At 39.9% G+C, this 18,751-nt stretch overlaps 1 protein-coding gene across 2 annotated transcripts in view; it reads right to left on the bottom strand.

Annotated features, from left to right (window-relative positions):
- Window positions 1-249: 249 nt before the first annotated feature.
- Window positions 250-18,751, bottom strand: part of LGR5 (leucine rich repeat containing G protein-coupled receptor 5) — a 117,018-nt gene continuing 98,516 nt past the window's right edge. For both annotated transcript variants that reach the window (XM_036917629.2, XM_036917630.2), the window contains 10 exons: window positions 17,946-18,017; window positions 17,727-17,795; window positions 17,513-17,584; window positions 13,693-13,758; window positions 12,685-12,756; window positions 8,441-8,512; window positions 7,463-7,588; window positions 6,337-6,482; window positions 4,244-4,327; window positions 250-3,236 (listed from right to left, as the gene is read on the bottom strand). In XM_036917629.2, the coding sequence (XP_036773524.2) occupies window positions 2,149-3,236; window positions 4,244-4,327; window positions 6,337-6,482; window positions 7,463-7,588; window positions 8,441-8,512; window positions 12,685-12,756; window positions 13,693-13,758; window positions 17,513-17,584; window positions 17,727-17,795; window positions 17,946-18,017 (1,867 nt within the window). In that variant the 3' untranslated portion in view covers window positions 250-2,148. The remainder of the gene's footprint in view (window positions 3,237-4,243; window positions 4,328-6,336; window positions 6,483-7,462; window positions 7,589-8,440; window positions 8,513-12,684; window positions 12,757-13,692; window positions 13,759-17,512; window positions 17,585-17,726; window positions 17,796-17,945; window positions 18,018-18,751) is intronic.

Genomic DNA, 18,751 nt, shown 5'->3' with positions numbered 1-18,751 from the left:
ACACTGTGGCAGGGCTGCAAGGCTGCAGGAGAGCAGAGCAGAGGCTGGAGTGGTGGCAGTGCCAAGGACAGAGGCCCAGAGGACGGCTGTGCGGGACGACTGCAGAAAGGCCCAGAGGATGGCTGTGCGGGGCGACTGTGCAGAGAGGCCCGGAGGACAGCTGTGCAGACAGAGGGGCCTAGAGGCAGAGACGCTAATGCTCGACCTACCACTGGAGAACAAGCTGGGTAATAAACCCTTTCACCCCAAGAACGTTTTGCTGTCAGTTTCTTTGGTCACACTGAATCCATAGTGAACTTACCTGGGGCTTAAACCCATTGGCAAGGCACTATAAAATCCAAACTGTCATTGGGGATAATAAACTTCAGCAAGTCATCAGTCATGACAAAGTGGCTTATCAATTTTATTTAAAGCAGTCCAGGAGTTGGTAAAGATTTTGATTTGTTTTTGTGAGAGATTTATTTCTTAAGATAAGTCCAAAATACACAAAATATTGAAGTGCAAATACTCTGATAGTAAATGTACCTAGATATCAAACATCAAAAACTTTTAGGAGACCATGTTATTTGCCTATGAGCTCAATAAAAACCTTGAATACATCTTGTTTTATAGTCACACATTTTATTACAAATTTATTTTATTTTTGTATTCAATAGAAAAGCAAGTTTGGAATCTATTTACAAGTACTATACATTCACATATATTATATACAGTTAATGAATTTAAAGAAAATGGGCAGAGAAACACAATATACATGGAAGAATATGCCACTGTACATGGTTTATTATCATGGTCCTTAGTGTTACTGAATCTTTACTGTAGTAATAAATACAGTTCTATATTTACACATCTTATAAAACATCTCATAAATGTATTTTTTTTATTCCAAGTTAAAACATCTGATGAAAATAAACATGCTTATATAAAAATAAATCTAACAGTCTTCTGGTTTGGATGTATTGAAGCTAATGTAGTATAATGGAAATTAAAAATTAATTCTTTGACCTTTAGTATTTAATAATTTTGCCTCTTAAAATACCTAACACATGTATTAGATATGGGTTAAGCAGAGAAGTCATGTTCCTGACTTGGGGTGATCTGAAGACAATGCAGCTAAAACCAAGCTAAATAAACAGGATAATATATTACCAAGTCTGTTGAGTCCAGAGTGGTTTCAGACATTGTTGCTAGAATGTGAGAAGTCATGTCAGTGGGTTTAATTTATGTTGTGTCTGTTTTTGATCATTACCTTAAGATGCACCTTAATTCCAATCAACTGATAAAATCTTCTGTGAAAGATGTGTACTCACCCAGAAAAAAAAAATCCCAGGTTGCTTACCATCTTTTCTGGTATGTCCATTGCCGGCAATAGACTTCTCTTGAGTCTGGACACCGAGGAGTTAAAAATGAATTAGACACAGCAAACCCCACCTGTAGATGATTGCCTTCGTGGCAATTTAAGAATTTAAGTTCATTTTCCTTTCAAAATATTTGTAAGCAGTTTTGTTCCACTGAGAGTGTAACCCTCTAATGCTGATAGATAAAATTCAGCATGTCTACAAATGATGTGAATAGAGTGAATTGATAATGCCTTACATTACCCATTCATGGGGGGATTGGGACCTGGAAGGATCCTTTCTGAGGAAAGGCACAGTAGGACTAAAACATCTCCACATGGTCATTAAAATGAAAACCTATTTGTCACAACCATTATTAAGTCATGTAGACCACTTAAAACCCTTATCTTCCTAATAACTCCCAACCACCTTTTAGGGGTTTTCGGGTTTAAACCCCGTTTCATAAGCAAACAGACACCCTCCACCTCCCAGCTGAAATCCACAGAGTGGTGAGCTTAAAAAAATCCACTTGAAATCATGGAGAATCTTTTTGGAACATTTCGACCTGCTTTTTAAAAAATCTAGGCTTCCCTAAATACTGTGGCTGATCTCTCTTTTATCTGAACAAATTATACAAGCAGCATTTAGACTTATTTTTCACTCTACAGTATCAATAGGTTTTCAGCTTTTCATTATTTTTTTTTTTAAGGAATCCAGCTTCAATTCAGCTCTTTTTGGTTACTGCTCTGATGTGCTCAATCTCACATTTTTGGGTTTCCAATTTTTGAAAGCTTTTTCTCTCACATATTAATTAGAGACATGGGACAAATGCCACAGAGGAAAGATGGCAGTTTTCGGTCACTGGATAAGTGGGTGGTGACACCAGATTGGAAGGCAGGTCGTAGGCTATGCTGGTGCTGGTGAAGGTTACTAAGGCTTGGGTTGAGTCACAGGACTGTTTCTCGACATCATCAGAGTTAATAGACAGCAGGCTTGTGGGTTTTGATCTTGTCCACAAGTGGGTTTGCTTTCCCAGGCTGCCCAAATCCTCCTTAAAATGGGGATTGAAGAGGATGTAGAGAAGGGGATTGAGACAGGCAGGGAGGGGGACAATCACCAGAAGGATAAACTTAATTACTTCAGGACTGATAAATGTGAGGTTTAGTAAAGAGGAGAAGGACAAGAAAGCCACAGGGCAGTAGAGGATACAGTTGGTGAAGAGCAACAGAGCGATGTGCTTTACCATAGAACAGTCCCAGATGTTCTCCAGGTCTCCCTTTTCCAAATTGCAGTAGAGCTTGGTGTAGGTAATGGTCATCACGAGGAAGCAAAGGGAATTGAGCAGGACAAGAGCCACCATGTAGCCCGTGGTGCTGGGCTCGCCAAAGGGCAGTGGCAGGCAGAGCGGGGAGGCGCTGAACTCACTGCTGCCCAGCAGGGGCACCGCGGCGATGGTCAGAGCCAGCAGCGTGCAGAGCAAAATGACTGCTTTCAGACTGGAAAAAGCAGTTTTCGTTTCCAATTTTGCAGAGCACTTCACAGAGAACCCACGCTCCAGGGCTGCCAGAGTAAGCAGGAACACAGATGATTCTGAAGCAAAAATGGACAAAAAACCAACAGCTTGGCAACCAGCCCCCTGCTCCCACCACGCACCGTGCTGGGCAAAGCTGCCGAAGGTGAAGGCGTCCATGCCAGCCAGCACAGCGCTGCAGACCCCCATGAGCATGTTCACTGCGGCTATCAGCCCAATCAACAGTTTTATGGAGGAAATGTACAGAGGAGCTCTGAACACCGTTGAGGTCACCAATGCATTGCAGGTGAGTGCCAGGACAGCGACGGTCCACACTCCAATCCGGATCAGCCAGCTACCAAACAGGTATTCACAGAGTTTGAAGGGGCCTGGAAGTCCAAGAAAAAAACACTGGGTAGTAAATGAGGGTTTAACAGTTTTTCCAAATAACTTGTTGATTTCTGTTAGGATGTCAAGAGATAGAGGCCAGTAATTCCCACAGGAACACGGTTCCCCTGTGGTGCCCCTCACTTTCTTAAACCACTGTGGTTACTGTCTCAGAGCTTTCCAGCACTGACTGGGTGAGTCTATCAGGTGCTATGTGTTCAAGCTGTACACAGAAAATAGATATGGGGAATTTAAATCACTTAATTATGGTCTCCCAAATACAGCAGAGCTGGGGCTAGGTAAGAAGCCAGATGTTCTGGGCTTTTCATTATATTTTTTCAGAATGCTTTGAAAAGTTTCTGTAAGCAGAAAAGGAGAATCCTAGGGAAATACTCCATAAAATTGGAAGAGGATGTACAGGTACTATGAACATGCATTTCATGAAAATCACATCTTAGGTTTAGCTTGCCATTTGATGTTTGGGAGCAAGGGACAAACTGTTTATTGAAAATAACATATCAACCCTTCCCAGCTTTTTTTTTTTTTTAACTGGCCCATTCTGTTTCTTGGAATGGGATAAACAAGGAAATGAAGTCAATATATGAAGATATTTTTTACTTATCTGTATAAACTATTGTTTGCTTCAACCAAATAGCTATTTAGGCAAGGCAAAAGAAATCACTTTCAAGCAGTGACTACCTGAAGCTTGACTGTTCAGGCGAAATTGCTAACATCATTTTAAAGATTACATATGCCTCTAACTACAGGCTTGATTCCTTAATTTCCAGCAGTCTGAATCAAAAGATTCCCACAAAAACCCTATTTGTGAATAGAGACCAACTCCAGGGAACAAACATTTATATCTCATATCTCAAAGGTCCCCTTGGGAAAGGACACTGATGAGCCACAAAGATGGCACAGATTTTGTCCTGACGTGTAGCAAAAATGCCACTGTTGGCCTCAGAGCTAATGGTGGGCACTGCTGAGGCAGTTCTGATGCCTTTCTCACCTGGTGAAGGTGAGCACTGCACCGAATGAAGGGCTTTCAGGTCTTCCTCAAAGTCAAGCAGGAAATCTTCAAGATCACGCTCATCTGCAGGAATGAGAAGTCTTGGACTGATTAGTTCTGTCTCTTTTCAGGGGACAAAGCCAGTCCTGGATTGTCGTAGAGACATGAAGTGTCCAAGGGAACATAAGGGCAGACATCCCACTTTTCCCTGAGCCCTGGCTTTCCTGTGAGTCTATTATAAACTTGCCTCTGGATGTTCTCCTCCATCGACTCTGTGACATAGTATTTCAGCAGGACTGGGGGAAGGGAGAGCAGCCCCAGAGTCCTGGTCATGACATCTAAATTCTCTCACTCTGTCCTTGTTCCCTGCAGCTAATCATGGCCCCAAATTGCACTGAGCTAAATTAGAGGTTGTGGGCCTCTCCATTCAGTGGAAGAATCACTTTAACCAATTTTCTAATGCTCAGAAAGCCATAGTGAAAATGTTTTGGGCTGTGCTCTCTGGGCACAAAAGGGAGAATTAGGTACAGTAAGTTTCTGTCTTTTCTGGGGAATTTTGCTTAACAGAGGACAAATCAAGTAAACTGCTTGGTGTTTGGTTTGGCTATCCATGAAAATAGGAGTTTTGTGATCTAACACACTTTCCCAAAGACACTGATTTAATTGGTCTGGTGTGGGGCTAGGGCATCAGCATTTTTTTTTTCAGTTTTTTTATTGAGGTATAGTTGATACACAGTATTATATTGGGTTTAAATATACAGCACAGTGGTTCAACAGTTACACACATTATTAAATCCTCACCCCCAGTAGTGCAGTCAACACAGGAAGATGTTAAAGAATCCTTGGCTATGTTCTCCATGCTGTGCTACTGTCCCCATGACCAGCTTATATTGTGATTGAGATTTTTGTGCCCCTTTATCCCCCTCAGGCTCCCCAGCCACCCACTCCAACCCCTCCACTACCCACCACTTTTCAGTGTTTCTGGGTCTACTGCTGTTTGGTTCATCATCAGCATTTTTAAAGACCTTCTGTGTGATTCCAATATGAGGCCCAGGGTTGAAAACCACTGCCCTTGAAAATCAACTTCATGAAGAGCCTGTCTCTCTTGTTCATTGTGTACCTCTAGAGCCTAGAACAGTGCCTGGAACATATGAGGCACTCTAATTTTTTTTCTTTAGTTAATAAATATATTAGACATTAGGGTGGATGAGGCAGGAACAGCAAAAACTAAAGCAAGAACCAGAACAAGGCACATATTGACGTCTAAAATAAAAAAGCCAAGGTCCAAAATATCAGCTTCTTAAATTGGTACGTGTGTAGGAAGAAATGTTAAGGCAATGTGCAGACTGACTGAATCGTACCTGCTTATGCATTAACAAATCATTAAGGTCCAAAGGAAGAAAAGCTGGTCTGTTTAGGCTCTGTGTGAACTTGCAAAGCTGGCAGGAAGGGAGAGTGGGGCGGCCCAGAGTGCCTCCTCGTTACCACAGGTGTGGCTGAGGTGCATTGCTGTCTATTTAGGTCAGGTCTTACTTCAAGGAAAGCTAAGTGCTTTACAGACATTATCTCATTTCACCTTCCCGACAGATACCCATGTTAGGGATAGGAGGGGGGAATGTTTTAGAATTAGATGGATAAGAAGTTGGATTCTTAAGGCCTTCTGCTGAAATCTGGAGGCATGTAAAATGCCTATATCCTCTGTTCCCCCTGGGCCATAGAATAAAATGAGATTTTATCTTCTGGAGAAAAAAGCTCAGAAGCAAGTTTGGGAAAGGTATCCACAGGGATGAGATGTTTTTTAAAAGTTTATGGAAATACTGGTATCAATATTAATAATTACCCCTGAGGACAATATAGGCTAAGGGGGATCTAATTATAAATAAAAGGACTAGGAATTCACTTACAAAAAAGAGGAAGTTTTAGAAGGAATCCTGAATGAGCTTTCTCTTTCTCTGGGAGTCTTTAAAAAGTGGGATTGGTCCCCAGCTTGCTGGGGTGGTTACTCCAGATGTGTCTGGAGCTCAGATGATGTTTGATGACTTTTCAAGACCCTTCCAGATGCAATTTCATCACCCTGTCATGGCAGGTCTTACCTTGAACTTGAAACATTCCAGCATCTTTCTTATGCAGGTCATCTGTACTGCTGTTGTCACCTTTATCCCACTGATTAGAAGTTTTATAGACATTCTCACACACTCCAAATGTACAGCACTGGTATGCATAAGGCATTTCTATAACCCTTTAATTGAAAAAACCAAACAAAAAACACAGACTTAAAGAAACAGGTTGTTAAATATAGTGTTCATCTTCTACTCAATAATTCTGCCTTTGAATTTTAGCCTTACTTCATAAGCTAAAATACTAATAATGTGCATAAAGATATTCACTGCAGTGCTAATTATAATAACATTGGTGTTATTAAAAATTATTGCTATAAAATGTTAATTGCTGAGGTTGAGTGATGGGTATGTTATACTATTTTCTCTACTTTTGTGCTTGAAAATTTTCATAAAGAAAAGTTAAAAATAACTTAGGAAAACTGTAGCACCACTAAAAAGTGCTTATGGTATGACATAATGTTAAATGACAAAATCATGACATGAGTTTGTGTATGGACTGTGATTCTAACAGTTAAAAATACATTGAACAAAGTCTGGAAGGAAATAACATAAAAGTTGTTTAGGGGATAATTTTAGATTTTTTTTTTCTCTTTTCTACTTTCTGAACTATCTTCTGGGGTTATGGTTTTAAAAGTGGTAGTTAAAAAAAAATATATATATATATACACACTCTTTCAAGGGACTACTTTATTGATAATAAACATAACAGGTTTTAAAGAGCATTACTTCCTCAAAGAAATATTAATTTAGTCCACTTCACAAGCTAGATGAATTAAAAAATGTCAAAAGTAGTACAGTAACATAATGTTGTTTGACTACATGTCCCAGTTTTTACCCCATGGATCAATGGTTTTCGAACTCTTCCCATGAACTCTATGATTCTGGGAGGCATCTCTGAGAAAGAAGGGAAATGTGGTCAGGAAGACACCCTCTCCCCCTTCAGGATTGTCCTAACAATGCCCTAGGGGTGGGGGACTTGAGAGCATGAAATGCAGTTCAAGAGAGTCCCATGACCTCATAAAATTTGAAAACTGCTATCACACGTCTATTATTTCATATGACCACGAACACATCTTATTAGTTTTAATGACAAACTCACTTGAGTTCTGGAAAGTTTTCAGATGATATCAAGCTCTGTAAAGCATAATTTCCTGTTAATTTTAAGTGAGTTAAACCATGTAACCCAGTTACAGGAAAAGACGACAGGCAGTTGGACGAGAGGTCCCTGCAAAACATCAAACAACATTGGTTTTGAGTCCACGTTAGCGTAAAACATCTAGGTTACAAAAGCAGCCTGAAGATTATTAAACGGCTCCATAAAAACTTCTAAGACAGGTCCTTACTCTTACTGGTAAAAGTAACCATTTTGGTTTTCACTTCTGATAACTTCTCTGTTTACAATCAGAATTGCAGGGGGAAAATGTTTTCATCTCATCCAAATTGTAGTTTCTATAGTCCAATCTGTAGTTTCTACAATTTCATCTCATCCAAATTGTAGTTTCTATAGTCAAATTCAAAAGTTTCTAATTTTGCTGGGTGGAGACATCTAAAATCAAATGTAAGGTGCTACATCTAATCTGAAAAACCATAACTGACTGGATGGAGTTAGGACGATGGAGTTAGGTGTAGGGGGAAAACATTGGGGGTTTATTCCCCAACTTCTCTCTGACCAATTCTGTCTTTATTAGACAGGGGAGAAAGGGAGAAGAAGGAGCAAGGGGCAGAAAGAGGAGGAAAAAAAGGGACAGGCAGGTTTCCTGTTACTCAAGATGGCAAACTACAAAATGACAGCCTTTTAGAACTGAATTGACATTTTATTCCATTCCACCTGAGTGCTCAGCAAAAATGGAAAATTTCACCTCAATAATCAGAACCAGCTGTTACCCAGATCTTCAGCTACCCGCGTAAAGGCCCACATGGCGTTGGAGTGGCGGGGGTGTGGGTGACCTCTCTGCAGTGGGGAACACTGGGGCCTGGGTAATCTGTGCAGGCTTCTTCAGCAAAACCCACGTTTTGATTAATTAGATGGCCCCCAATTACTACAAGACATGCTAAAAACAGGCAATGAAATACTCACAGCTTTCTTAGAGATGGCAAAGAAGAAAATGCACTGGGGTGAATAATGGCAATTTTGTTCCAAGCTAAATTCCTATTTAAGAAAAAAAAAAAAGTCAACTGAGAGAATTACATATAAAAAGAAGACTGTGTGAAGTTTTTACCATATATATTCATTCTTCTACCAAAATTTAATTTCCATTCAGGACAGGAGTACTTACCTTATCAAATCATCCTCCACATAAAGATAGTAGAATATAAGATGACAAAAGAGTGAACTGGAATGCAGTCTTGTTTAAATCAGTCAAGAAAAAAATCATTCTGGTGGTTTACTGTAGTTTTTACTCTCTTCTTGCTAAAAAGTTGAGTTTTACATGGTTGTAAAATTTTATAAGGGCATTTTTGAGATGAATGGAGGTAGAGGAGTAGGAAGAGACAGGAACTTCTGAGGCTTTTCCTCTGACAAGCAAGTATATTTTTAAGTTATAAAATGTCCCTGGATATGTAATGAAACTCAGCAAGACTTTCTGAACATTGCCAGGTATGTGAGGCCTTAAAAGAAACACAGAAAACTTAAAAAAAAAAAATCCCCAGTCCAGGAGATGGACATTTAAGTTCTTAACTGGGAAATGAATAAAAAAGAAGCTAATTTATGTTGGAAATAAAATCCTTTGATAACAAAGAAAATCTACAATTTATGGAGAAATAAAATTCACTCAACATACACATGTAGTGAAATGTAGGTAATGTAGCAGGAAAAAGAACTTCATTTCGAAGAAGGAGAAATGAACTTAGAGTTTTTTTAAATGCCTAATGAATAAGGGAACTAAAGTGTAGTCATTTGAGAAAATTGAAAGTGATCAGAGTCAATTTTTCTCTAGCACAGGTAAGTGATTTATTTTTGCATTGCCCTTCCACCCAGTTACCTTGGATAAATGGTATTCGCATAATATTTATATTCTCATTTGAAAGGCTCCCTCACCTGGAGGAAACTGGAAGCCTTTTTATTTTGCCTCTTCCATTGATCTCAGAACAGAAGAGAATTCTAGCTAAGAAGGGAAAGAAAAGGCATGGAAGGAGTGGGAAAGCTAGAAATGGCGGTCGGATAATTCCAGCAAGCTGCTCATAAAGTATGTATCCAGTGAGGGAAGCAAGTCATACCATTTGTCAAAGTTTCTGGCAGCTTCAAGTAGAACCTGGGTGCCCCAGCGAGCTTCACAAAGTGGAGTATCAGGAATGCAGGCCAAGTCTTGCCATGGGGCTTTATGGTGATTTGATTGGGTTTTAGGTAAAAAGGAGAGAATGTGTATGTTCAAAGGACTGTCATTCCACTCCCATTCCTGAGCCTGTTTGGCCTGTGAGGATCCATTCTCACTCCCTGCCTGCTCTGTGTTTGGGGCTGACCCTGCAGGCGCAGCCCCAGGGCTCCATGCTGGTGTACCACAGACTCCCCAGCTGGGTTTTCCATGAAGTCCCCAAGGAGGATGGAGCTGGGCGCCTGTAGTCTGCTTCTTCTCTGGGTTGGAATCTTGTCCCTGGCGGCAGCTGCACACTTTCTCAGCCACGCACCCCCTCTCCATGCCTCAGCTCTTCCTTGATTTTAGAAACACCATTTCCTCCCTGTGTCTCCTCAGCCCCAGTCTTGGCCATGTTGCTGGTTTTCCACACACCCACCCCTTGCTTGCTTCCTGCCAACACCTAGGTAAATGTCTTTTCATTTGAACCATCTTGGGTGAATTCTGTTTCCTGCCAGGACCTTCACTGATATACCCTAAAAAGGATATATACTTGTCCTAATAATGATAATAAGAATTAATAATAATAATCACCACCACCACCACTACGAAACTGTTGAAAAGACACATGGTGTCACTTCTGCTAGGCCAAGTCACCAAACAGGGGCTTACTACCTAAACTTCATTACAGTTGCAACCTCCCCCAGAAAAGCGGTCAGTCAGGGATTTCCTGGTCAGCATCATTGATAAGCTCATCGGTCACATGAGCCTCTCTATCTTCCCTAAAAGAAGAGGTCATCACCCCCTGCTCTTCCCTCTAGGAGAAACTGGCCTTGCCTGAAACAATCCCTTCTTTCCTTTCTGCTAGTAACTCCCCCAACCCCAACCTCCCGTTTGTAAAGACCTTTCATTTTGGATAATTCCTCGGAGCATCTCTCTACCTGCTAGAGGGGATTCTGCCCGATTCACAAATTGCTTAATAAAGCCGATTAGATCTTCAAATTTACTTGGATGCATTTTGTTTTGTTTGTTCACAACGCTGTTGCATGTTTACTATGTGCCAGATATGGTTGTAAGTTTTTTTACATGTATTATAACCCCTAAACAACTCTAAGAGTCAGTTAATGTCATTAGCCCCATTTTACTGGTGAGGAATGAAGCACAGAATATTATGTGAGTTGCTCAAAGTCACAGAGTTGTCCCAGGAGCTAGGATTCAAACCAAGCTGACTTCAGCTTCCTTGACCTTTTGCTCAATACGTGTTTGGAATTCTTAAGGAAATAATGAGAGGCCCCCTGTACTCGACCCAGGGATGAGAAGACGAGAGAGTTCTTGTCATTTTTAGGCAGGGCAGTCTGAGTGTTGGGCCCTGTAGCCAAGAATGTGCAAAGTGCCTCAGAGTGGGGTGCGCTCAAAGGGGGAGATCTTGACTTATGGGTGGGGGCAAGCCAAGAAAGGCAGGCAGGAGTCCATTGGGCAGTAGGAAGAGAAGAAACAGCTGCCTGTGGGCCAGGGAGCCAGGAACTCGTAGGGGAGAGGTAAAGCTGGGCCAGGCAGTTGGAGCCGGATTCTGTGCTGGGAAGTTTAGTATTGAACTTGAGCTTGAAGATAATAGGGAAATAAGATTTTTGAAACAGGGAGGTAATATGCTTAGATTTCTATTTAAGAAAAGTTCTCTTTGGAGAATGAGATGAAAGAGTAAAGACTGATGGTGAGAAGACTGGTCAGGGGGATGATGATGGTGATCCAGTGTGCCTGGTGGAAGAGCTGATGAACTGGGATTGGCAGAGTTTGGTGTGTGAGTGATGTGAGGTCTAAACGGCAGAAGGAATTCAGGGGACTCAGACATGTCACTTTCAGCATCTGTGTCCCATTCTTTTGATATCTTTAGAGGTCAGCCCCTTTATTTATTTGGTAAAAACATTTAAGTACAACTTACAGCAAATTTCAGCGATATAATACAGTATTATCAATTATGTCAGCCTTTTCAAAAAGAACAGACTTTTAGAAACAGCCAGAACTCCAATCTGGTGAATAAGGCAGGTAATGAACTTAGGTAATGTATTTTTGTTTCACATTTACTCAAAAAAGTAAAAGACCATCACAAGCTGATTTAAACCAAAGTAAAGAAAGGGTAACATAAATTCAGAACAAGACAGTTTTCAAGGTAAATTTTTGTGAGAAGATGATTCTTAAAGGTAGATTTAAATTGTTTTGAAGAATGGTATTATTTTTACAAGGGTATGGTCTCTTAAGTATTAAGAAACACTTCAGGAAAGGGAAAGTTCTTAATAAAGTATACCAGAGTTTAAACATTACATATTGTCATCATTCATCAAAATTACCTTTAAATTTAGTTTCAAGATGGAAAAGTTTTAACTGTTTTGCTTGTCACAAAAAATCTGTTACCAAGTTTTGTTTTTATTTTTTTCATTTTTGGTCAATATATGGTGTTTTCAATCATTAAATGGAATTAAATATTTACAACTCTTAGTCATCTGAGCAACAGAAAACATTTTCCACGGCAGCTGTGCTCAACCCTTCGTGTACTCGTTAGAATTCAGATTGTCAGGCCCCACTCCAGAGACTCTAACTGGTAAGGACCTGGAGTCTGCATTTTTTATGGTTGCCTCAGGTGATTCTGAAGCACTTTGAGACACAGGTTGAAAAATCAATTAACCAGGAAATGCGTGCAGGAAGAACTGGGTGGTCATCCCATTTTCATTGGGAAAACAATCTCTGCCAATTCCACACTGTGCACAGAAACACACTTTATAGCTTATTCAACAGCTTGGCCTCCTTCTTTATGGAAGTTTCATGTCTGCTGACTGGCAGAGAGCAGACTGCAAATTTACTGCTTTTGAATTGGTTCCTGGAAATGATCATGAGCAAAATATTTGCCTTTTCATAGCAAATATAAGCACAAAGGTCCAACAATACCAGTGTACAGTGAAAAGAAAATATTAGGGGAAGGCCCCAAAGAGAAAGAAACTGCTCTGTGTGAGGGAAGGCCCAGGGAGGTGGTACTCACAGAGATCGGAGGCTAAGCAAATGCTGGAAAGTGTCAACTTTAATTTCATAGACTGCATTATGACGGAGGTCTCTGAAATGACAGAGTTCCAAAGATTGATCTCAAAGTCACTGGTTTCAGAGATTAATTTTCAGAGAACTTTTACAGAGTCAATACCTGCCCTCAATCAAAGGAACTGTTTTTAAAAATTTTGTTTTGTTTGGAGAACATTGCAATTTATATACTTGAATAGTATTGCCTCTCTTTCAAAGCAGCTAGTTCCTTTGGGTGAATACTAACCATATAAGAAATGCCATCTTCCCCCAAACCCGTTGAGGATTGCCTCTCCTGACTCTACCTTCTGAGCCTTTCTTGTCTCCCTGGAGGGTTTTCAGGAGCATCAAATTCTTACCTTTAAAGATGGATTTTTTCCCCCTCCTTTTAATTGCCCAAAGGCATTCAGAGAAAAATTAAGTGGGGGAGAATAGATGGTTAATATTATTTTGATCAAAATCACAGTATGACTGTAAAGCAGTAAGGCTGATGTTTGGTGGAAGAGGCAGTTTTAAGAGAGGAATTATAAGATATTTCATGCATAAGTGGCATCAATGGCATTTCAGATATGGCAAATGTCGTACCTCCTCTAAAGATGGCTATTGTGAAACAAACATCCCAACAAATTCATGTGTTCCCCATATTTAGAAATAACACCACTCATTGGATATGTAAGCTTAGAAAAATTCCAAAGCTTAAATAAACCCAGTTTGTGATTATACTCCATTCAGAAAAAAGAAAAAGCAAACACATAATAAACAGCTGTACTCATAGTACAATGCCTGGTAAAATAATATTACATACATTTCCTGATTTTATAGCCATCCTATACCGTCACACCTTGCGTGTGTAAGAAAGAAAAGCTTCAAATATCTCTCTCCAGTGACCCCTGGCTAAGCAAAACCATGACCCCTGGAAATGTGAGTTTGGACTCTTGTTTTTTGCTAATTTATTCAGAGACTCTTACAGACTTACATTTTCTGAAGTTTTTGACAGACTGAAAAACTGGGTAAATCTTCTAGCAGGTTGTAAGACAGATCTCTGAAGACCAGAAGGTACAGAAGGGAAAATCTGTTACATTATTAATCATGAGGAAACATGTTTTGCTCTCCCATCCCCTCCAAGATGATAAAATTCCCGAAGGCAGACTCTCGCTTTCCCAGCTCTGACACGGACCAGGTAGTCACAGGCGTTACTGGATTAAGCAATAGATTCAAATGTTTACTGAAATATAACAGTTATACTTCTTTAATTGATTAAAAAATTTTTCGTAATGAATTTATCTATATTTTGTTAGTGATGATCTACAATGTCCTAGCTATTATCTTACTGAAATGAGTACAAATTAAATAAAATAATTGTGCCTCTGTTTCTAAGAGCTGCTGTATCTTTACAGCTAAGGGAATTACTGTTGGTTCTTTTCTAATCAACTGAAAGAAAAAAAACCCCAACAATTCGAAACATAGCACTAACTTTGAAATCAATCACTACAAGAGAGGAAAAAAATCTAAGAAAGCCTTCAGCCCAAACTCAACAAATTACAGAAAAACAAAAACATCTGGACATATTTATAGTATAATATAACTAATCTGAAACAAGCCATGGTAATTTGCAGAAAGTTTAAAAAAAACGAAAGCTGGTAGATAAAGTAACATAGATATTTAGAAAAATCTTGTCTCGTGTTTTGAAACTTACCAGCTAATCGACTAACACATTTTCATGCCTGATTCTAATTCTTAATACCAGGCCACTACCACACAACTCAAAGATCCACACTGCTTCTAAGAGGCTTTAAAATTATTCTAATCTTATAATTGATCACTTTATCCTATATTTATTAACTAAATGGAATTTATATAGAAATATAGTTCATTTACTACACAGATGTATTTCAGATGAAGCTATTTGCAAACACGACTTTGTAGTTTTACTAGAGGTTTGAAAGACCAAACCAGACCAAACAAATAACAAAAAACAAAACCATACCTGACACCTATGCACAAATATGCTTGGTTAACAATATGGTGCATAAATCTGAAAAGTAGTGAATGTAATAAATGGACACATGTATCATGAAAGCTGATAATAATTTGGTTCATTCATGTCCACAGACTTCAACGAGACAAATCCTTCCCATGTACCTCTTAGTAGAGTGTATATCAAATCTTCTACATAAAGACTCAGTGTCATCTTCTCTTACCTTCTACCTAATGATTTTCATGGCTGACATTGATCAAGCACTTCTTATATAAAGACATCATGTTTACAGCTTTCCCTGAATTATTTTATTTAATTCTTGTGGTCACCTTATGAGGGAGACACTGATTATCCATTCCCAACCAATGTGGAATTATTTGCCTAAGATCACCAGCTATTAAGTAGAGAAAGCCACACACAACCAAGTAACTCAAGTGGAGGTGAGCAACATGGGGGCAAAATCACTCATATACAGTGAAATTTCCTCCTGGAACAGGTACTCAGTGAATTATTTGGCCAAAGGGGGGGAGCTCTCTGTTCTGGAAGCTTAACATAAAGTAGACTGGAGCAGAAGTCAGGACCCTGAGTTCTATTCTCAACCTCAATGAATTCGAGCTGGTCCCTCCACTGGCCAAAGCATTGATGTCTTTCCCCGAGCACAGAGCCTTTGCTCTGAACAATTGGCCAGGCAGCCTACCAGTTCCTCTCCTTCAATGAGAAGAACCTGCTTTGCTGATCTTGCAGGGCTGTTGTGAAGAACAAATCAGTATTACAGGTTGAAGTGCTCTGAAAGTGGCAAAATTCTGCTGCTAATGCATCTGTATTCTCCCAGGCTCTTTAAGTTGCAATGGGAAGAAAGGAGAGCTTAAGGAAAGAATAATGGTGTAAGGAAGTGAGAAAGATGATAATAGCCAACAGTGCCTGAGTGCTTACAGTGTTCCAGGTGCTGGTATGAATATTTGACATGTAGTAACTCATTTAATCTTCTAAAGGAAAATTACATGTCTATTTTATAGATTGGGAAATAGAGCCCCAGAAGGGATAAATGACTTGCTCAAGAAACTGTGCAGTACAAACTGTGGGTACAGAGGGAAACTGGATTTGAGTCAGAAAAGCAGACTCAGAGCCTTTGATTTTAACCAATTTGCTGGTCATTCTCTATTTATGCAGTGTGGGGAAAATGGAAGTTCCTATGGCCAGAATCCTCACCTGAACCTGAACTACTTGATGATGTAACTGGCCCGCTGCTGGCTACTGGTTCCACACCCAGAGGCAATAAGCTATGACTGACTGAATCACTATATAAAGAGCTCTGCCCAGTGCTTTGGGTGGAGGCAGAGATGAAGGAGGATTACGGACCTGCAGGCTGTTGAATGAAGACAGAATTCTAGTGCTTGACCTATTGCTGGGAGTACAAGCTGGGTACTCTTTTACCTTAAGAATGTTCCATTGTCATTCCTCAGTCTCACTGAATCCATAGTGAACTTGCCCGGGGCTGAAACCCATTGGCAAGACATGCAGTTCTAGACCTGGGTGGTGTACCATTCACTGTGTGACCTTCATGGAGACAGATGTGACTTAAGCATTGGCCCCTGCTTAGTTATTACAGTATGTGAAATCATAGTCATGTTTCTGAGCCAGTTTCCTCAAGAAGTGAGGATAATTACACCTGTTCTGGGTGTGGTGGGCAGAATTCTAACATGGTCCCCAAGATTTCCACTACCTGATACACATACACTTTTTTCCAGTTACTCAAACTGCCTGTGTTTGAATTTGGACTGTGCTACTTTTCTTCAGTGTGACTTTGACAAATGTACCTAACTTGCCTAATTCTCAGTTTTCTCATCTGTATCTGTACCTCACTGATGAGGTGGACATGGGGCGAAGGAGAGGAGATTTGCCCTATATACCCTCTCTTTATACATGAATGACTGTGTCCAAGGCTATCACGTGTGTTACTGCAACCCCTAATCACCGAGCAACTAAATTCTGAAGTGAAGTGGCGGGCTGGGGACAGGGGAAGGCGGAACTGCCATGGTAGGAGTCCCTTCTCACTTAACATTCATAGAGCTGCCACTTGGTAAAGCTACCCTACAGTGCAATTATGGGTATTCAACTGTCACAGATGTCTCCTGGGTGAGAACAGAGCTGTGACAAGAGAGTAAGGGTCATTTCGTTAAGTTCCAGCAATTCTTCAAAGGATGAAAATAGGGTTGAGTGGAAGAAGATGGCTGAAAATGGAAGGGCTAAACAAGGCTCTTCAAATTCCTATTAACTACTTTTCCTAAGACAGGGGAAAGGCAGAGGGAAAAGCTTCATGTCAGCAGAAATAACACACGCAAGCCACTTAACTGCTAGATGGAACATTAGAACATGGCACCCACAGTTATATCGGGAGAATGTTTGGTCTCCTTTAGAAAGGTTTGTGTGCACTGATGAATTCGTTTTTTATTTTGGCATCCATATTGGGTTTTTAGTTCATTACGTTATTTTTTTTCTGCTTTGCAAAACCTTTAGAGGGGGAAATGAAGTTATCTTGGCTTGTTGATATCCACTTTCTGAAAGGAAGTGTGTGCCAGTTGAAACTCTGACGGGAGACCGTTTGGGACTTGGGAACAAAGGGCACCCTGCCATCATTACCGAGGTCATCAGAAAGCCACTTTCTTGGCCCAAAGCAGGCAAAGAAGGCCTGACCTCCCGGAGACCTGCAAGGAAAGAACTTTCTCCTTTTTTCAAGGATTATTGCAATAATGGCTTCATTTCACCTCTAAATGGAAGTTGCCTGTTTATACAACATTATTGCCTTACTGATACGCACAGCACTTGGAGATTAGGTAACTGATCGCAGACGGTTTGAGGAAGAGATGAGATCTGTGCTCTAGTTAAAGTCCTGTTGAAACACAAAACAGACATAATTCTTTTATTCAGGCATCACACAGTGACATATTTTGATTCACTGACTTTAAAGACTGGTCAGACTTTAAGGGAAGTGCATGTTCTGGGCAAAGTCAAGACCTTTTTGAAGAACTTACAGACTCTCCAGGCTCGCAGTTCCAGTTAAATCAGGAAATTCAGTGATTTGTGAGGCACCATTCAAAGTCCTGAAAGAAGGGGTACAGGAGTATTATTGGGAGAAGATTCTAGAAAGGGGCAATTTTTATTAGCATTTTTCAAAGCACTTCAACTTATATTATTCATTTGGTGTTTACAGTAGTAACCTTGCAAGGAGGATCTGTAAAAGAAAAACTTACAGTGTTCTTAGTTCAGGTAAATGTTGAAAAGCGGATCTTCCAACAAGCTGAATGGGGTTGTCATAGAAATGTCTGAAAAAATCCAAACACCAGGGCTTATGAATACCTGTTCAAAATGTCAACAAATATACTAAGTGTATTTATGTAATTTTGATTGTACTGTATTACATAACATTCCTGATTACTTGGTTTTAGGCGAATGTTGAAAATGTTTTAACTCACATTATGAAGCTTTTGGAAAGCAATCTGTACTATATAAAATTGAAAATATCTGACAGGAAGGCAGATATAAATTAGTAAGGAGAAAGCAAGTGAACTAACTATAGGTATACTTAAAAATCTTCCTCTGCCTCCAACATCTGTGGAATAGCCATTGAGTATGGCAAAGGGGTAATTCAAGGTGCTGGCAATCATATATTAGTTACAGAAAGATGAAGTTTTTATAAGAAGGTTAGATCCTCTGGTCAAATCTTAAACACAAAGGACCCTTTCAGAGGATATTTGCCATTCTGGGTTTCTTGTAACATTAGTTAAAAAAAAAAATTGCTCTAAGAAGTGAGACATCATTAAAACTTTAAAAGCATTTTGTTTCACAGATGTTTTCAATGTAATGGTATTTGAACTGCTGGGTCAATAGAGGTCCACAAATAGATCTTAGCCGAGACAGCCTTCTAGTTCAATGAAATTCAACAGGTATTTATTGGTGTCTACTATGCCCAAAGTATGAAGGTAAGGACTGCAGGGCCTTAGAGACTGTTCATTAAGGATGCTGCCATTGGGTATCTGCTATTTTCTTGGCATTGTGA

Source organism: Manis pentadactyla, chromosome 10 (genome assembly GCF_030020395.1).
Source record: "Manis pentadactyla isolate mManPen7 chromosome 10, mManPen7.hap1, whole genome shotgun sequence".
Taxonomy (NCBI): Eukaryota; Metazoa; Chordata; class Mammalia; order Pholidota; family Manidae; genus Manis; species Manis pentadactyla.
Note: the sequence above shows the minus strand (reverse complement) of the source record. Positions and strands in the feature narration are given on the sequence as shown.